The sequence below is a fragment of the Ciconia boyciana genome, chromosome 13 (genome assembly GCF_034638445.1).
Source record: "Ciconia boyciana chromosome 13, ASM3463844v1, whole genome shotgun sequence".
Taxonomy (NCBI): domain Eukaryota; kingdom Metazoa; phylum Chordata; class Aves; order Ciconiiformes; family Ciconiidae; genus Ciconia; species Ciconia boyciana.
In genome coordinates, this window is record NC_132946.1 from 8,137,230 (window position 1) to 8,152,336 (window position 15,107).

General features: G+C 35.5%; 1 protein-coding gene across 7 annotated transcripts in view; it reads right to left on the bottom strand.

The window, feature by feature from the left end:
• Window positions 1–15,107, bottom strand: part of TRRAP (transformation/transcription domain associated protein) — a 101,936-nt gene that overhangs the window by 22,758 nt on the left and 64,071 nt on the right. For 5 of the 7 annotated variants that reach the window (XM_072877813.1, XM_072877812.1, XM_072877814.1 and 2 more), the window contains 6 exons: window positions 12,049–12,240; window positions 6,826–7,054; window positions 6,346–6,611; window positions 5,460–5,560; window positions 2,492–2,693; window positions 577–741 (listed from right to left, as the gene is read on the bottom strand). In XM_072877813.1, the coding sequence (XP_072733914.1) occupies window positions 577–741; window positions 2,492–2,693; window positions 5,460–5,560; window positions 6,346–6,611; window positions 6,826–7,054; window positions 12,049–12,240 (1,155 nt within the window). The remainder of the gene's footprint in view (window positions 1–576; window positions 742–2,491; window positions 2,694–5,459; window positions 5,561–6,345; window positions 6,612–6,825; window positions 7,055–12,048; window positions 12,241–15,107) is intronic. The other 2 variants (XM_072877817.1, XM_072877816.1) reach the window with 1 other exon arrangement.

Below are 15,107 nucleotides of genomic sequence, written 5' to 3' on the forward strand. Positions count from 1 at the left end.
AGTTCAGAGGTACAAATCCAGGAAGTCAGTTTCTTCATCTAACTCCCTAAACCTTATGCTTATTTGTCTAATCATTTGTCATGGTAAACTTCCAAGTGAAAATTTACAAAGCCCGGGTAAAGATTTCTGATGGTGACAGACAGAGCTTTGTTTTTTTAAAAATCAAGTCTAATTAAAAACAAAGCACTAATGAAATAGTTTGCCCTTTAGTCACTAAAGCTAACAATTCTTTATCCCTACTCCTATGTTACAAGCATTTAACTATGTATTTCTAAATGTGTTCTATAGTGTTCACAAAAATGTAATAAACAGAATTCCAGAGGGAAAGTTATAATGCCTCATGCACATATGGCATACAATTTCACTGGATTTAATCTCATTAAGTAATACTCACTTTGAAATTTAAAATACTCTACTTATAGAGAAAATTAGCATTTTTTAACTCATCAACAGTTGCAAACAATAGCATTTTTAAAACTTAGCATTTTCTTAATTGGCTTTGAAAAATATTTGTATCTCATCTTGAAAACAAGGATTACAGACAATAAAAAATTAGTGATCATCTTCTGTACCTACCTGACTAATGAGGTTCAGAAGGAGTTTGCCCTCGGAGCCAACCAGGCATGTCAACAGCTGTGGAATCCAGGCCAACCACTGAATGGGTGGGACACCGATACAGTACTTGTCTACGGCATCTGCTAAAGTGTTCTTATCATCATCAAAACTCAGTAGCCAAAGAACCTAAAAGAGAATTCAAGAGAACATCTCAGGGCTTACATTCAAGACACGTCAATGTCCTGGTTTCAGCTGGGACAGAGTTAATTTTCTTCCTCGTAGCTGGTATAGTGCTGTGTTTTGGATTTAGTATGAGAATAATGTTGATAACACACCGATGTTTTAGTTATTGCTAAGCAGTGCTTACACTGGTCAAGGACTTTTCAGCTTCCCCTGCTCTGCCGGGTGCACAAGAAGCTGGGAGGGGGCACAGCCAGGACAGCTGACCCCAACTGCCCAAAGGGCTATTTATTCCATACCATATGATGGCATGCTCAGTATAGAAATTGGGGGGAGTTGGCCAGGGGGTAGGGATTGCTGCTCAGGGACTAGCTGGGCGTTGGTCAGTGGGTGGTGAGCGGTTGCATCACTTTGTTTTTTTTCCCCCTAGGTTTTGTTCCTCTCTCTCTCTCTCGTTTTCCTTTTCATTACAATTTATTATTATTATAATTATTATTATTATTACATACGTTTTCTTTTTCCCAATTATTAAACTGTTCTTATCTCAACCCACGAGTTTTCTTACTTTTGCTCTTCTGATTCTCTCCCCCATCCCACCGGGGCGGGGAGGGGGAGCGAGCAGCTGGGTGGTGCTTAGTTGCCAACTGAAACTAAACCACGACAATCAATCATATGATGCAGAAAAAAGCCCACAGTTATTTTATTAATATGATAGTGGAGCCCTTTTAAATGTGAAAGCCTCCTCAGACGCAAGAATGTACATTCATTATGCCTGGCCAATGTCATTTTTTCCCCTAGAAATAATATTTAAAGGATGTAAAAAATAAATGTAAGTGTACTACTAGCTATGAAACAAGACAGAAAAATGCCAATGAACATGACTGCATTCCACAAATTCTTTGGGTTTTTGGTTGGGGGAGTGGGTGGAATATGAGGCATGTTTATATAACCTAAAATATGCTATTCAGATAAATTAACTTTGAAGTGAGAGCTTGAGTATTTCTTTGGGTGTTTTTAATTATTTTAACTGTCCACCCCTAAAGATACTTTTTCTACAATTTCATTTAAATGCAAATATATTAAGCACTGACTAAAAATCACTAACAGTTACGCAACCAGAGAGAGAGAATAATAAACTTCAGAGTGCTATGGAGGCCAACCTCAATCTAAAAAATTTTTTTCTGTGTTTGTTTCATGTTCAAAATAGGTTGTCTTCCACAGTCTGCTATAATTTTTAAAATTTTCTTCATAAGAGAGATTAAAGTAAATATCCCCAAACTGAGAAATATGTAACGCAAAGAACTTTGGCTGAAATTGTTGAATTAGAGGAAAAATTTACAGAAAAAGCCTATTTGGAATAAAATGCAATACTGATGTAAAAGTTAATATGAATTAACCATAGTAATGATAAACAGACATCAAATTATGTTACTTTTTAAAGCACCAAAGGATGCCTTGCTGCAGATATTTCACCACGTTATACCTGAGAAATGCTGAATATGATTTGTCCCCTTTCCCCCCCAAAGAGGTTCCACACCTTAAAAAAACAACCTAGATATCCCAATGAAGTAGAAAAACCCATGATGAGTTACATGCAATGACCCAACAGCAACCATATGCAGACTTCCAGTCTAAATTAAAGCTTTCCATCAGTAACTGATATTTCTCTACTTGCACAAACTTGGCCATTGAACATTATTCCAGCCTTTTCTGAAGGGGTGGAGCTCCAATTCTTTTTTAAATATCTAGGTCTTACCTTTGCTAAGTATTTTCTTGATTTGCTCTCATTCTGATGACGACATGCATGCAGGTAGCAAGTAATAGCAGACACACCCAGGTGAAGCTGACGTTCTTTCACAAAGATATTCTCCAGGTAATCACCCCACATTGCCCATGCTTTCACTAGCACATCATGCATTTGCACAGCTGCAGAAAAAGCTTTGTTTGCTTCTTCAGACCTGCATTGTGACAAGTAAGAATATTAGTTTTATACTAACAAAAGGTTACTAAATTAGGTAACAGTCAGATTTCTGATAGGGTACTCAATTACTTTCTTAATACTCAATGATATTTTTCCATTAAGTTCTCTAGTGAGGTCTCTTATAACTGTTTTGTCTTAGCTTTCCTTAAAGTTCAGCACCTATGAAATGCTTCATAATGGAAACAATTATCTAAGTGTCTAAGATCTCCAGGTAGTCCCTGAAAAAAACTAGAAAACTTGCAGTGCACTGCAACTGCAACCCAAACAATGATACTGGGAGAAAGAAGAACAAATGATAACACAAGAAGAGCAGAAGCACATGCATTAAAAAGTGCTTCTCTGCTGAGCAAAAAAGGGAGTAAGAAAAAGCAACACTGGGAAGATGTTATATTAGCTATCTTTCGGAGGACTACATCTTAGTTAACTGTTCTCCCACCCAAGTCGTAAAAAACTTTATAATCAACGCTATCTGGAAAAATTCAGTTCCTCATCCCCACAGCTTTAAGTCTATTTTTCAACAGGTTAAGGTTAATCACACAGTTCTTGGTAACCAAAAGATTATTTGTTTGATACTTCTGAAGTCTTCTCTAGGTTTCCTCAAGTGTTCCTAGTTCAAGATTTGGCATGATTCATCCCAATATATATACAGCCTTTAAAGCTATGTAACTTTTCAGGTGTAAAAATAAGGGATGAAAACACTCACATACACATTACTGAAATGAAGAAACTTTTAATGCATTCCAAGATTCTTTATTAATGGAAAGTGCTCCACTTCTCCCTTACAAAATAAGCATTGAAATAAAACAGTACAAAAGTAACATAATGCTTGTTTGACTTATTTTTTAAAATTAGCTGTATTTTTAATATAAAAATATTATCTTGGAGGATTACAGTGATAAATTAAAACTACAAGCTATTGAGGCAAAACAATAAAAAGGAAAGCAACTCTGTCTTTCACAGTATATATTAGTTTCTATGTTACTTGCTTTCAGAGGCTTTCTGCACCCTAGCTCCAGGTTTTGAAGTGAACTACCACAGCAGCAAGCTGATAGATGACATTGTATCACTACTTCCCCTTTATAAAACGGGGACTTTTCAGCAAGTTTTCTTTTCTCCTTCTCTACAATCCATCATTCTTGACACCTGAGATGACTTTTTAAAAATGGTTTCTATCACCTTGCTCAGCAAATGGGCAGCACAGGGAGATGCAAGAGCAGAGGTGACCTTTAACTTCCAGTTGAGTTGACACACAGGCAATCAGTAGTCACACATTCTCAGGTTCAACACTGCCATTGTTCGTAACTGTAACCTTCCTAAATTCCTGACCTCAGCTGTGGTGCCAAAGAAATGCCTGTATGTTTTTTGGCAAAATTAAGAAACTGTAAGTATATCAGAACCATGTTTTAAACAGAAACCTTTATCCATTCTATCCTGAAAGAATGAACAGAGACAGTTTAGCTGCCTTTTACTTTATCTGCATGAATTTTAAAAAAAAAACCAACGAAAAATAAAAATAAAAAAAAAGGGGGCGGGGGGAAGTACATTTCCTTCTCTTCACACCTCAACTGAAATTAAGCTCACTTATGGCCATAAAAAAAGCCCATTGCACTTTCCATCAAAATAATTACATTCTGCCTATTTAAAATTCTCTCTTGTACCCATAGAAGAAGATATTCATCATTTCCTGACTTAAATTGCTATGTGAGGTTGCAGTGTACAGCTTAAAACCTGATGGATTTCATTCCATAAGTGTCCACAGTGTAGTGGTAAAGGAATTATTCCACCCATATGTAACGTAGCAATACTGCCATTAAATACCACGCATACTAAAAGCTGTTGAAATCTGAAGGGGTTTTTTGGCATCACCGAACAAAATTTCACTGCTGAGATATTTGTTTACTGAATTAAAGAGAGATCATCCTCAAAATAGTAGAGAAGCCTATCAGCATAAAGCAAAAATATTACAAAAGTAGTTGTGTGAAAGCAAGGCTTGTACCTAGGAGTTTGATTGCTGCAATGCAAGATGTCTCCAATGCACACTACATTAGTCTTTTCAATTCAATTATCTGAAATGAGTGTTGCATTTCCATATTGCATGGCACACCAGATTTGTCTAAGCACTCTGAACTATGCCACCACACATTTTCCTATGCCTTGACCAGTTGCAGCTATTAATGGGACATATAAAATGAACAATGAAACAGAAATGAGAGAAAAAAAGAGGTAAACTAATTTTGTTTAAGTAGCTGTAAGCTTACAGACTGAACATTTTTTTTCTCCTTGGTTTTGTGTGTGATGTTTACATTAAGAACATAACTAAAGCACCCTCCTTTTGTCAACTACACTAAGACGTCAGTTAGACATCAGTTTGTCTAACTAAGCACTCACAGAATTGGGGGGGAGCGGGGGAGAATGTATCTTAAGCTGCAAAGCTTTGGACAAACCTATTCTTCCTGCCTCTTCCCATCTCATCCCTTGAAATATAAAACTTTTTTTAAAAGAATTACTGCAATGTTTGCTTTAACTAGTTCTTTCCTACAATACTTAGAAATATGACCAACCATGACATCTTCAAACTGCAAAGGAACTCTCACGTACACTTTGCCTTTCTTATACAGTTGTGACAAATTTTAGGCTGGTATAAACATATGGAACAACTTTCCTGCTCAAATACCTTGTTGAAATACTTCAGATGCATTTTTCTCAGATGTGTGCTAGTGCCTCTTCCAGCCAACATACTTACTTGTTAATCTGTGCCAAGAACATTCCCTTCAATGCATAAAACTCAGCAGTCATCTCCTTGGTGAAGTACTTCAGATTGGTTGATTCAATAACTTCAAGACCCTGTTAAATAAGCCTTAGTGAGAAAAGCCTTCTAAAATGGAAGGTTTTATTAAAACGAAAGTGCCATAAAAAAACCAGCCAAAATAGTCTCTTGAAGTTTAAGTGGCATGAGTTTCTAGTATTTAACTTTCATTTTAAAAAATCTGGACTGACAGCAATTTTAAGTTTCCACTGGCCTATGCAAAACTATTAGATACTATAGACAACATTCATCAGGTGATGGGTTATCTTTTCCACCTTGTTTTTTTAACGTTATATTATTATTTATATTATCTTACATTATGATTATTAAGGTCCCAGCTTGCTGACCTTAAAATCATGTCAGTGGGTTTTGCCTACAATCACATTTTTTCCTTTCCTTTTAACAGATATGATTTCACTTCAGTATGCCAGCATCCATCATTCATGAGTCAGACACTCAAAACTGACTTAGAGCTTCAGTTAGTCTTGCAATAGTGTTGCTTCTTCCTATTGCAAATAATATAATTTTCAAATTCCCTTCCATTTATCTATCTTGTAAGATTTCAAAAAACATATTTCCACTTTACTTGTTATTTGGCTAATTTTTAATATATTCACAGAATTCAGTTCAAAGAGGACAATGACTGCTTTTGACTAACAGCATTACTTAAAAAAAAAAAAAAACAACACTATGCATGGTATAACATGGCCAATGAAATTCAGACCCTGTCCTGTATACAGGCAGTTTATTTAAATCAGTGTATCTAGTGGCCCTTGTAATCCTCCAAGTTCCAACAACAACTTCAGACATAAAGCTACCATACCTGCATACATTCATTTTTGCCCATGACTCCAGCCAGCTGAAGATAACATTTAACTTGCTGGCGAATCTTCTGAAAGCAGTCCACAATGGGCACAGTTGGAATTGTATGAATGCGACTCAGTATATCCAGAGCTACGTTGACCAGCCCTTGTTTTCGAGCTATCTTTCCATATTGGATAATTGCTGATGCAGAAGCATGAACTCCCAACATAGCGTTATTGGAACTAGGATCATGCTGAGAACTATTTTCATATGCAGTTACAATAGCTAGAAACAAAACGTGAAATGTTTGTCATTATAAATGAAATTATATATACAGCAGTATCTTACACAGCAATACATATGAAATGATGACTTAAGATAATGAAACACTTAAATGGAAATTGAATAAAAATAAACACTTGTCAAAATCAACATTCTTGTATGTTTAAAAAAAAAAAAACAACCAAAACTTCAAACAATGTGTTGTCTGGAAAATTACATGATGAATGCATGCTGGACCAGGCAGTTTTACCCTGGTAATGATGTTGTCTCCACATGAATATGCTGCTCCAGTGGGATAAATCATCTGAGACAATAGGTAACCTGTTCCTCCAAGTCTTTACAACAGTCTTCATATCATGTAAGCTGTTGTTCCTCCCCAGATTAGTTGGTTGCAATCCTGCATTTATTTGGGCTGCTTCTTGAAGCTCAATTATTTGCTGTGCTGCCTAGAAAACAGTAAACAATAAGAATTATCATAAAGGGTAGTACAATAAGGTGGGCAATTTCACTGTTAGAAAAAGATCTCTATGAATGATGCCACCTTTAAATGATCAAATAAAGATGAAACTATTTATGCTGTTCTAGGGGCTTGTCTATTAGTTGCATAAATGACCTTTAACCAATCTAATTAATAAAAAACACATCAAAAAAAAATCCATGAGATTGATTCAACACTTTAGTCACTGACTGAAATGTTGAATTCATCCACTGAATCACCAGCACAAAATTTATGCCAATGGTCGCTAGTCTTAATAAACAAACAAATTATTTTAAAAAATAAAGGTGCCGTAAAGTACTTTCTTACATGCTTGCAAAAGGTCCCTGCATAACTTCAGGCTCCCGTCTTCTCCAGGGATGGAGTACCAGTATCAAGCAGTTTATTTCATGAACGCCTCATTCTGACAAAACCTAAGTGCCCTAACATTATTGGTTGCAAACAGACATTACTGATCTATACTTAATGTGTTCTTCCTATAATACTATGGGTTTGCTTGCTAGGTTTAACTTTGGTCAACTATGACTTGTCTTTCCTTGATAGTATTAAGATAAAAATTCCCTCATCCTTTATTTTATTTTGAACTGCAAATGCTCTCACAAATTATCCCTCAAATGGTAGTGTCTTGCTTTTAGGAAGCATTTTTTCTTTTTTCTTTTTAAACAAAAAAACCCAAGAAAACCCCCAACAAAACCAGAAACACCAAAGGAAAGATACTTTACTGGAATCTACACTCTCTCTTCACTCCCCTCCTTTTCCCCACACACGTCTAAACACAGGTTAGAATTAAACTCTAGCATACAGGTTTGGACTTACTACATCAACCCTAATCGTAGAAAAGCACAAGTAAATATATATACTGTGTGCTAAATACAAGGATGAAGTAAAAATACTGACTTTAAACAAAAAACTTTTAACAGACTTTTTAATAATTAAAAATTAAAACTTTTAACAGAACTTACTAGTATAAATTCCCTGGTCATGATCTGACTTCTTAATAGAAACTTGAATGTACAGAAATATTATCTACGTGCTCCTGAAGGTGTTACTTTAAGATATTCTGCAAAGACCTTAGCTTTGAGAAGTTACTTAAGTTAGGGATGGTTTTTCACTGACATCTACTATCCTCAAATTAATGAGAGGAACAAACAGAAGATGGCAGTAGTCTCCAGCCTACTAAAAGCAACAGCCATTTTGTTAAAACTTCAACAACCTGAAGAAAAGGCCCAGAAACTTTAATGGAATTTAATTACCTGTAGTACAATAAAACCAATGTAGTATTCTCTAAGCTACCTCTTGGCAGATAACATTTGTATTCATTGTTAATCAACCAAATAAAATAGCTATTTAAAAAAAAAGGCAGTCCAAATCTACAGAGTGAAATCTCTTGAAACAAAATAAATTAAACAAAGTAATATTTTCCTACAATCATCTCAGTATCAGCTCTCACAATAGCTTAACCTTCATCCTACACCCATTCATCACATAAATTTAATTTTCTCACAGGTATTTAATCACATACTATCTGATATTAAAAAAAAAAAGTAATTACTGCAGTGCAAATTCATGGCTGCATTTGTACCTCTGTCAGTCATTGACTAATTTATCACTTCTTCATGAGGGATATATACATATTAGATGATTTTAAAAGCTTGTTTTAATTGATATCTGAAAGCATTTAAATACTTTATTTAGCAATACTAATCCTTTCGTGCTGCAGATACTGCCAGTCTTAGGGGAGGAAAAATTTGAAATATCAGTGAAAACTTAGCAGCAAGGAATTAATTTCATCAAGAAGCATTCTAGTTGTACTGTGTCAGCTCAAACAAATCAAACACTGTATCTATTTACTTGACAACTTCCTCTCAATGTGGAGAAAAACTTCCATATTTATTCACTTTATCTGATGTATCGACTCATATTAAAGTACGGAGGTATGGGCAGCTGTGTAAGCTCTACCCACAAGTACAGTCATTTTAGTAGAGATACTTTAAATCACGCAGATTTAGTTGCTTATGAATCACACTGGGCATGACACACAGGGTGAAACTACTGAACTTAAACAGAATTACAGAAGCCACTATATCAAACAGAACTCAGAAAGCAAGATGCTCTGCATTTCTACAGGTAAGGTTCATTCATAGTTCTCTGAGCAATGATCCATCAAGAAATGCATCCCTGTTACGAAATTTCAGATTGTGTTGCACTGAGATATATTGCAGAATTTCTCCCCTGGAGATCAAAAGTTCCCTCAACAGTAACAAGAGCTAATCTTCCTCAGGTGCATGTTTATCAGGACACCTAAACAGGGACACAGTCAGCCTAAATGACAAATGAATGGCATGTTTTGTCCAGATCACATACTGTATAAGCATTGACATTTCATACATTTCAAAAGGAAACAGGAGTCCATTTTTGTTATGAAGAAATACGTGTAAAAGTTGCAAAGGACACAACTTTTTCACAAGTTTTTCATTTCACAGGAGGACAAAACACACATTTTTCACCATGCAACACGTTATTTCATGTAACACAATAATTAAACTGCATATTCTATATTATCAGAGTTGTGCCAGGTGCTTCACCAAAATATTTCTGGAGGACCAAAAAAAAAAAAATGGTCCCAAGTTCTTACAAGCTCTTCCTGACAGGACAAGAAACAAATACTTTTCCCTAGTTTTCCAAGTGGACCATTTGTGAGTAACACGTATGCCAAAGAGGAAGACTAAAAGCACAGGATTTAAACACATCTTGTCTTGAAATTGAATTGTCAATGTTGCATGAACAAAATAAAAGATTTCTCACAAGCAAAAATAAAGACGCATCTGGTGTACAGCATCTTAAAACCAGTTTACGTTTAAATAAATGCTGGAAAACAGTACATTCTTTGCCTTGTAATATTTAATGATTTGAGGGCTAAACTATGGTGTACTTAAATAAGCACTAAGAACCTGTTTAGCAAGGATGAAAGAAAAGTAATCTTTTACTTTCCTTATTCCAAGCATACTCCTTTAAAGAAACAGAAAATAGCATGCCCCCTTCTGAGCAAAAGGCATTTATGATTCAGAAGCAGCCAGTAAGCTCTACCTTCTCCTAGAAATGGATAAGAAAGTTAAGAAAAATGGCACAAAAAATGTTGGCTTTGCCCATCCTCTATGTATGCACTGGGTTATCCAACTGGAAAGTTACTCGTCCTTTATAAGTCAAGGATTCAAGCATGCACACAAGAGTTTATTTGAACATCAGTGCTGTTAAGTCATGTACAATATACTGCAGTAATTTTACAGGACAGTATGAAATTCAAGTTACAAGCTTCTTCCCCTGTTTTAAATGTTCTTGACAAAGAATTAAGCTGCTTAAGATCAGATAATACTCAGCTTGGGGCGGGGTTGTTTGTTTTTAAAGTTCTAGTAGCCCCAAATTCATTAGCTGTCCCTCATTTCATTCTCGACAGGACAGGTCACTGCTTCATTGCCAGAATTTTGCCCCTACTTTAGAAGCAAGCTTCTCTCAAAAGTTTATGCTTGCTTTGTCCATTTTTGTCCAGAAAGTATATAGATCTCTTTCAGATCACATACTAGTAAGGCCATAGGGCTCCATCCGCTTCTGATTCAAGCAGTCCATTCCTCCTCAGTTCAGCAAAAGGTCCCTGACAGAGGTTACCACTGACTCAAATCTTCCAGCTGACCTACTCACATGAGGGCTCCACAACAGACTGGAATTAAAATGAACCAATTAGTTGGAAGCAGTAACCTTTTCAATCAGCACAGCTAAATTTGCACGATATGCACCCACATGTAGACAAGGAGCATTACTGAAATATGGCCCTCCACTCAGACCAAAGAAATTTTCTTTCCTGTAGCTGGCATCAGATTAGATGAGGGGAGCAGAGATCGTTCTTGCCAATCCACAACATCTGTCAGTCTGTGAAGTAATGTGATTCAACATGGGAATTCTTTTTACAACATTACTACAAGATCTTAATGCAGTGTTGAACAGAACCTGCCAAATGAGCTAGCTAGACAACTAATAAAGCTGAAGACCAGCACATGAAGCTTTGAGGTATACATGCTAGTTTATCTAATAGAATCCACTCTCCTTTTCAGCAGAACTTGTATACAATTAACTCCCTGTCCAATGAGAAATATCATATACTTAAAGACTAGATTCCTTCCTACTTTCTTCCCCTGACGCAAATCAGAACATTAAGCAATATCATATAGAAATGACAAAGAAAAGGTAAGGCTCACATTGGCCAGAACCTACAGTATTTTTACTAAAGGTAGTAGTGCTCACCTGAGAAGTCCTTCACTAACAACAGACTTTAACAGTTTTTGGTTCTTTGACCTTAATGCTTTAGCCACTGGTATGTTCAGAACTTGCTCAGCCTGTTTAGAACACTACTCCTCAAAGAAACACCAGCATTTCTAAATACACCTTTCCCTTACAGGACATTAACAGTTAGCTCAGATTAAAAAAAAAAAAATTAAAACCAAAAAATATAGAAGTACTTTACGGTTGACAAAATTCCATACTGCATTTAACTGAAAAGAACACTTAGGAGGTTATTTCAACAATTCTGCAAATAATATAATGCAATAATACACCCACCCAAACTGGACCTCACTTCAAAACCCACTGAATGTTCAAGATCTCCAAGTACTGCAGTGCATTATGCATTAGCCCACAAAAAAAGTTGAGCCATCTGATCAATTTTTCAATAGCTACCCCTGCATGCCACAAACAGAATGGATTCAGGTAAATTATAAAAAGCTTTAAAAGGAATCCAAATCAAAATGCACATTCTGCAACTTTTAACAAAAAAATACCATTACGAAAAAACAATCAGTACTACATAGTAAAATATTTTATGCTCGCAGTTACTAACAGTCCTGAAATCTGCTACTCAAAAATAACTGGCAATAAAAATCTTTTCATTCTTACCTGGAGAAGGGGAGTATGAACATGCGAGACTACGTGAGGAAGCCTTCGCCATTCTCGAATAGCTAAACTACTCGCCATCTCTACCAAACGCTCAATGAAGTTAAGCTGTTGCTCTTCCGGATGGCAGATTGCTAAGTATCCTCTGTACATATTCACTTTCCATGCCATCTCTTTTGGACAACTCAACTCCACCTGGTAATGAAATGGAAAAAAGTCTAGTAAAGATTATTCATACTCAAATGCAGACTTTAAAAAAAATTTTTTTAAAAGCCTTCTTAAACACTCATTTTTTATAAAAGTTAACTCAATTTCTAAAAATATCAGACTAAAATATCAAAATTTCTGTCATTAGAGGAGTTTCAGCTCTCAAAGTTATTGGCAAGGGCAGGCTAGCAAATAAATTGTAAATTCAGCACAAGAGTAGAAGTGCCTGCATACAACCTGCTGTTAGGGTATTTTTACATTGACAACTGTAGTGTAGCTCAGAGACAGCTGAGCAAGCTGAAAGCACTCTTGCAACAGGAGCATGAAGCTTACTGCAAACTAATTCACCCCGTATAAAGAAAAAAGGTGCTTCTCAGCAGATAACGCATACTACCTCTGAAATGCTTCAGGGGCTCCAGAACAAGTAATGTCAACTTCTCACTTAAAAGGATCCCATCCCTATATGTCAAGCGCATTACACCTGCATTATACTTCCTAACTGCCTGTTCTAGGACATTACTAAGTTTATGAGAATAAACAGTTAATAATTTAAGTCATCTACAACTAACCTTCCCATTTACGTCAAAGGAATTTCTGAGTACAGGTACAAAGTCAGGTCACAGGCTAAAATAATTTTAAAAGTAATTTTAAACCATTTTCTTAAAATCCTGGAACAGTAGAAATATGGCAACTAAAACCAGCAAAGTGCTTGAGTTGTCTAGCAACTAAATTCTGTGAGTAATTTACAGTAAACTTGCACTTAACCAATGCTCACTAGCTGACACTGCAAGCCTTAAATCTAGAACTTTTTCACTTCTCTTTCTTCCGCTTTACATTGAACCCTTTATGGATTGATATGTAACACAGAAATCCCTCTGCATTATCTTCTTGTTGATATACTGTATCTTAACCATTACAATTGATATTTCTGTTATCCTCAACTGACTTTTACACCTGAGCCAGCAAAGAGAAACTGCCAGGTAGCAACCTTACACTTACACAGTGAAAATACTCTCTTTCTTTATTACATTATCTACTGGATCATTAAACACAATGGCAATGTGAGCAAATGGAAATGAGTCTTGGGTCCTATCAAAGGCCACTTGCTATTTTAATAGCTCCGCTTTAATAAGTAGATTATTAAAAATGTTTCACAAAGATTTAAGAAAACCGATACACATTTCCCATCTTTTCTGACCTCTCTTGTGAATCAACCACGGAACTTGATAAAAACCAGCCACATTAAAGAATATCAATAAAATTGGAGTAGTGCATATAGCAACATAGAATCAATTATTCTTACACATCCTAATATTTATGCAAACATGTCCTGACACTTTTACAAGAATCTGAGTAGAGCTGCAAAAGCTCCATTTATGGCTTCAGCAGCATCTTCTCCTTAGTCATTTAGTAAATGTCTCATTACTGAAAAGATCTCATTTAATATAACTGCAGCTAATGCTTATCAGCAGTTACTCATGGTTGTCACTTCTACTCAATTTGCAAATCTCCAGAACCAGAACCTGTCAGACATGATCTATTCCATTCTGTTCAAACTCCAGGTTTATAATATACTGTACAATACAATTCTTCTTTTAGGCTTTAAAGGTTTCTCAAATAATATTATTTCTATAATTAGCCACTGAAGTTGCATACTTAAATAGGACACAAAATACCAATTGTTATAGGAACAAAAGTTAATTAAAATGTAAATATAACCTGTAAGATAATTTTTGTAGCATATGCAGCTTGCTACTTACAGACTTGGCTTCACATAGGCTGATAAATGATAAAATCCATCTTTAGAGACACCTATTTAATTTGAACCATCAGTACTACAAATGTTGAAAAATTCCATTTCAAATGTTGCAATGGTTGGACACCTTTAATTTAGGTTCCATCAAAAGACAACACTACCTTTAATTAAGTAAACAACTTTTACTGTTTTCATAGTTTAGCCTGTAAAGCAAAACATACCGATTGTATCCACCTATTTTCCCTCCTGACAAAAAAAAAAAAAAGTGTTACAGAAGAATAAAAATACTACATTTAAAAAAAATGTAATATTCAGTCTGATTTTGAAGAAAGTAAGAGAGACATACAACTCAGCATATTTATCATACAAGACTAAGCTGTCACAATGAAGCATGCTGTTAGGATATTTTTTATATAGGAACTTAATCCTGCAAGATATTGGAATTAAAGGATGTTCAGCATTTTTCATAATCATGTTTTACCTTTTGCAAATATTATGAAACTAGACAGTCAACTGTCAATTTAATATGTAATACTTTTAGGTATTGGTTCAAAACTTAAACAGTACCAATGAAACAATAAACCCCAATTAAGAGAGGAACTAATTCTTCTGGCTCTCTCTCTGCAACATGAAAACACACTGCCTAAGGCTCCGCTCAGAGCTTTGTTGGTAAAATTATGTCTTAAATATGCAATTCACCTCCTTATTCCAAACTCTGGCATCTTTAGCGGAGTAATTCCAGTAATGTCACACTACATAATAATGGTGCAATGAAGAGCAGCAAGCTCCTTTCCACTTGTGATTTAATGCAGTATTCTCACCTTTCAGATTTCGGCTCTACATCTGGTTTATGTTTCTACATTAACTAGTCACAGATGAACAACTCTACCTACCATGAAAGGAGGGTATCTTTCCTTAAAGCTAAAAAAACCCAAACCCTAAACAAAAAAAAAAAAAGTCAATCTTCTATAGAACAGTGATATCGCATACAGAAGTCTGCCATTTGTCCCAAGAAGCCTGAGATGGCTGTATAGCCTAACATTTTATAGCAACCTCAAGAACAATAACCACTAGCTTAGTCACATGGGATGGTTCTTAA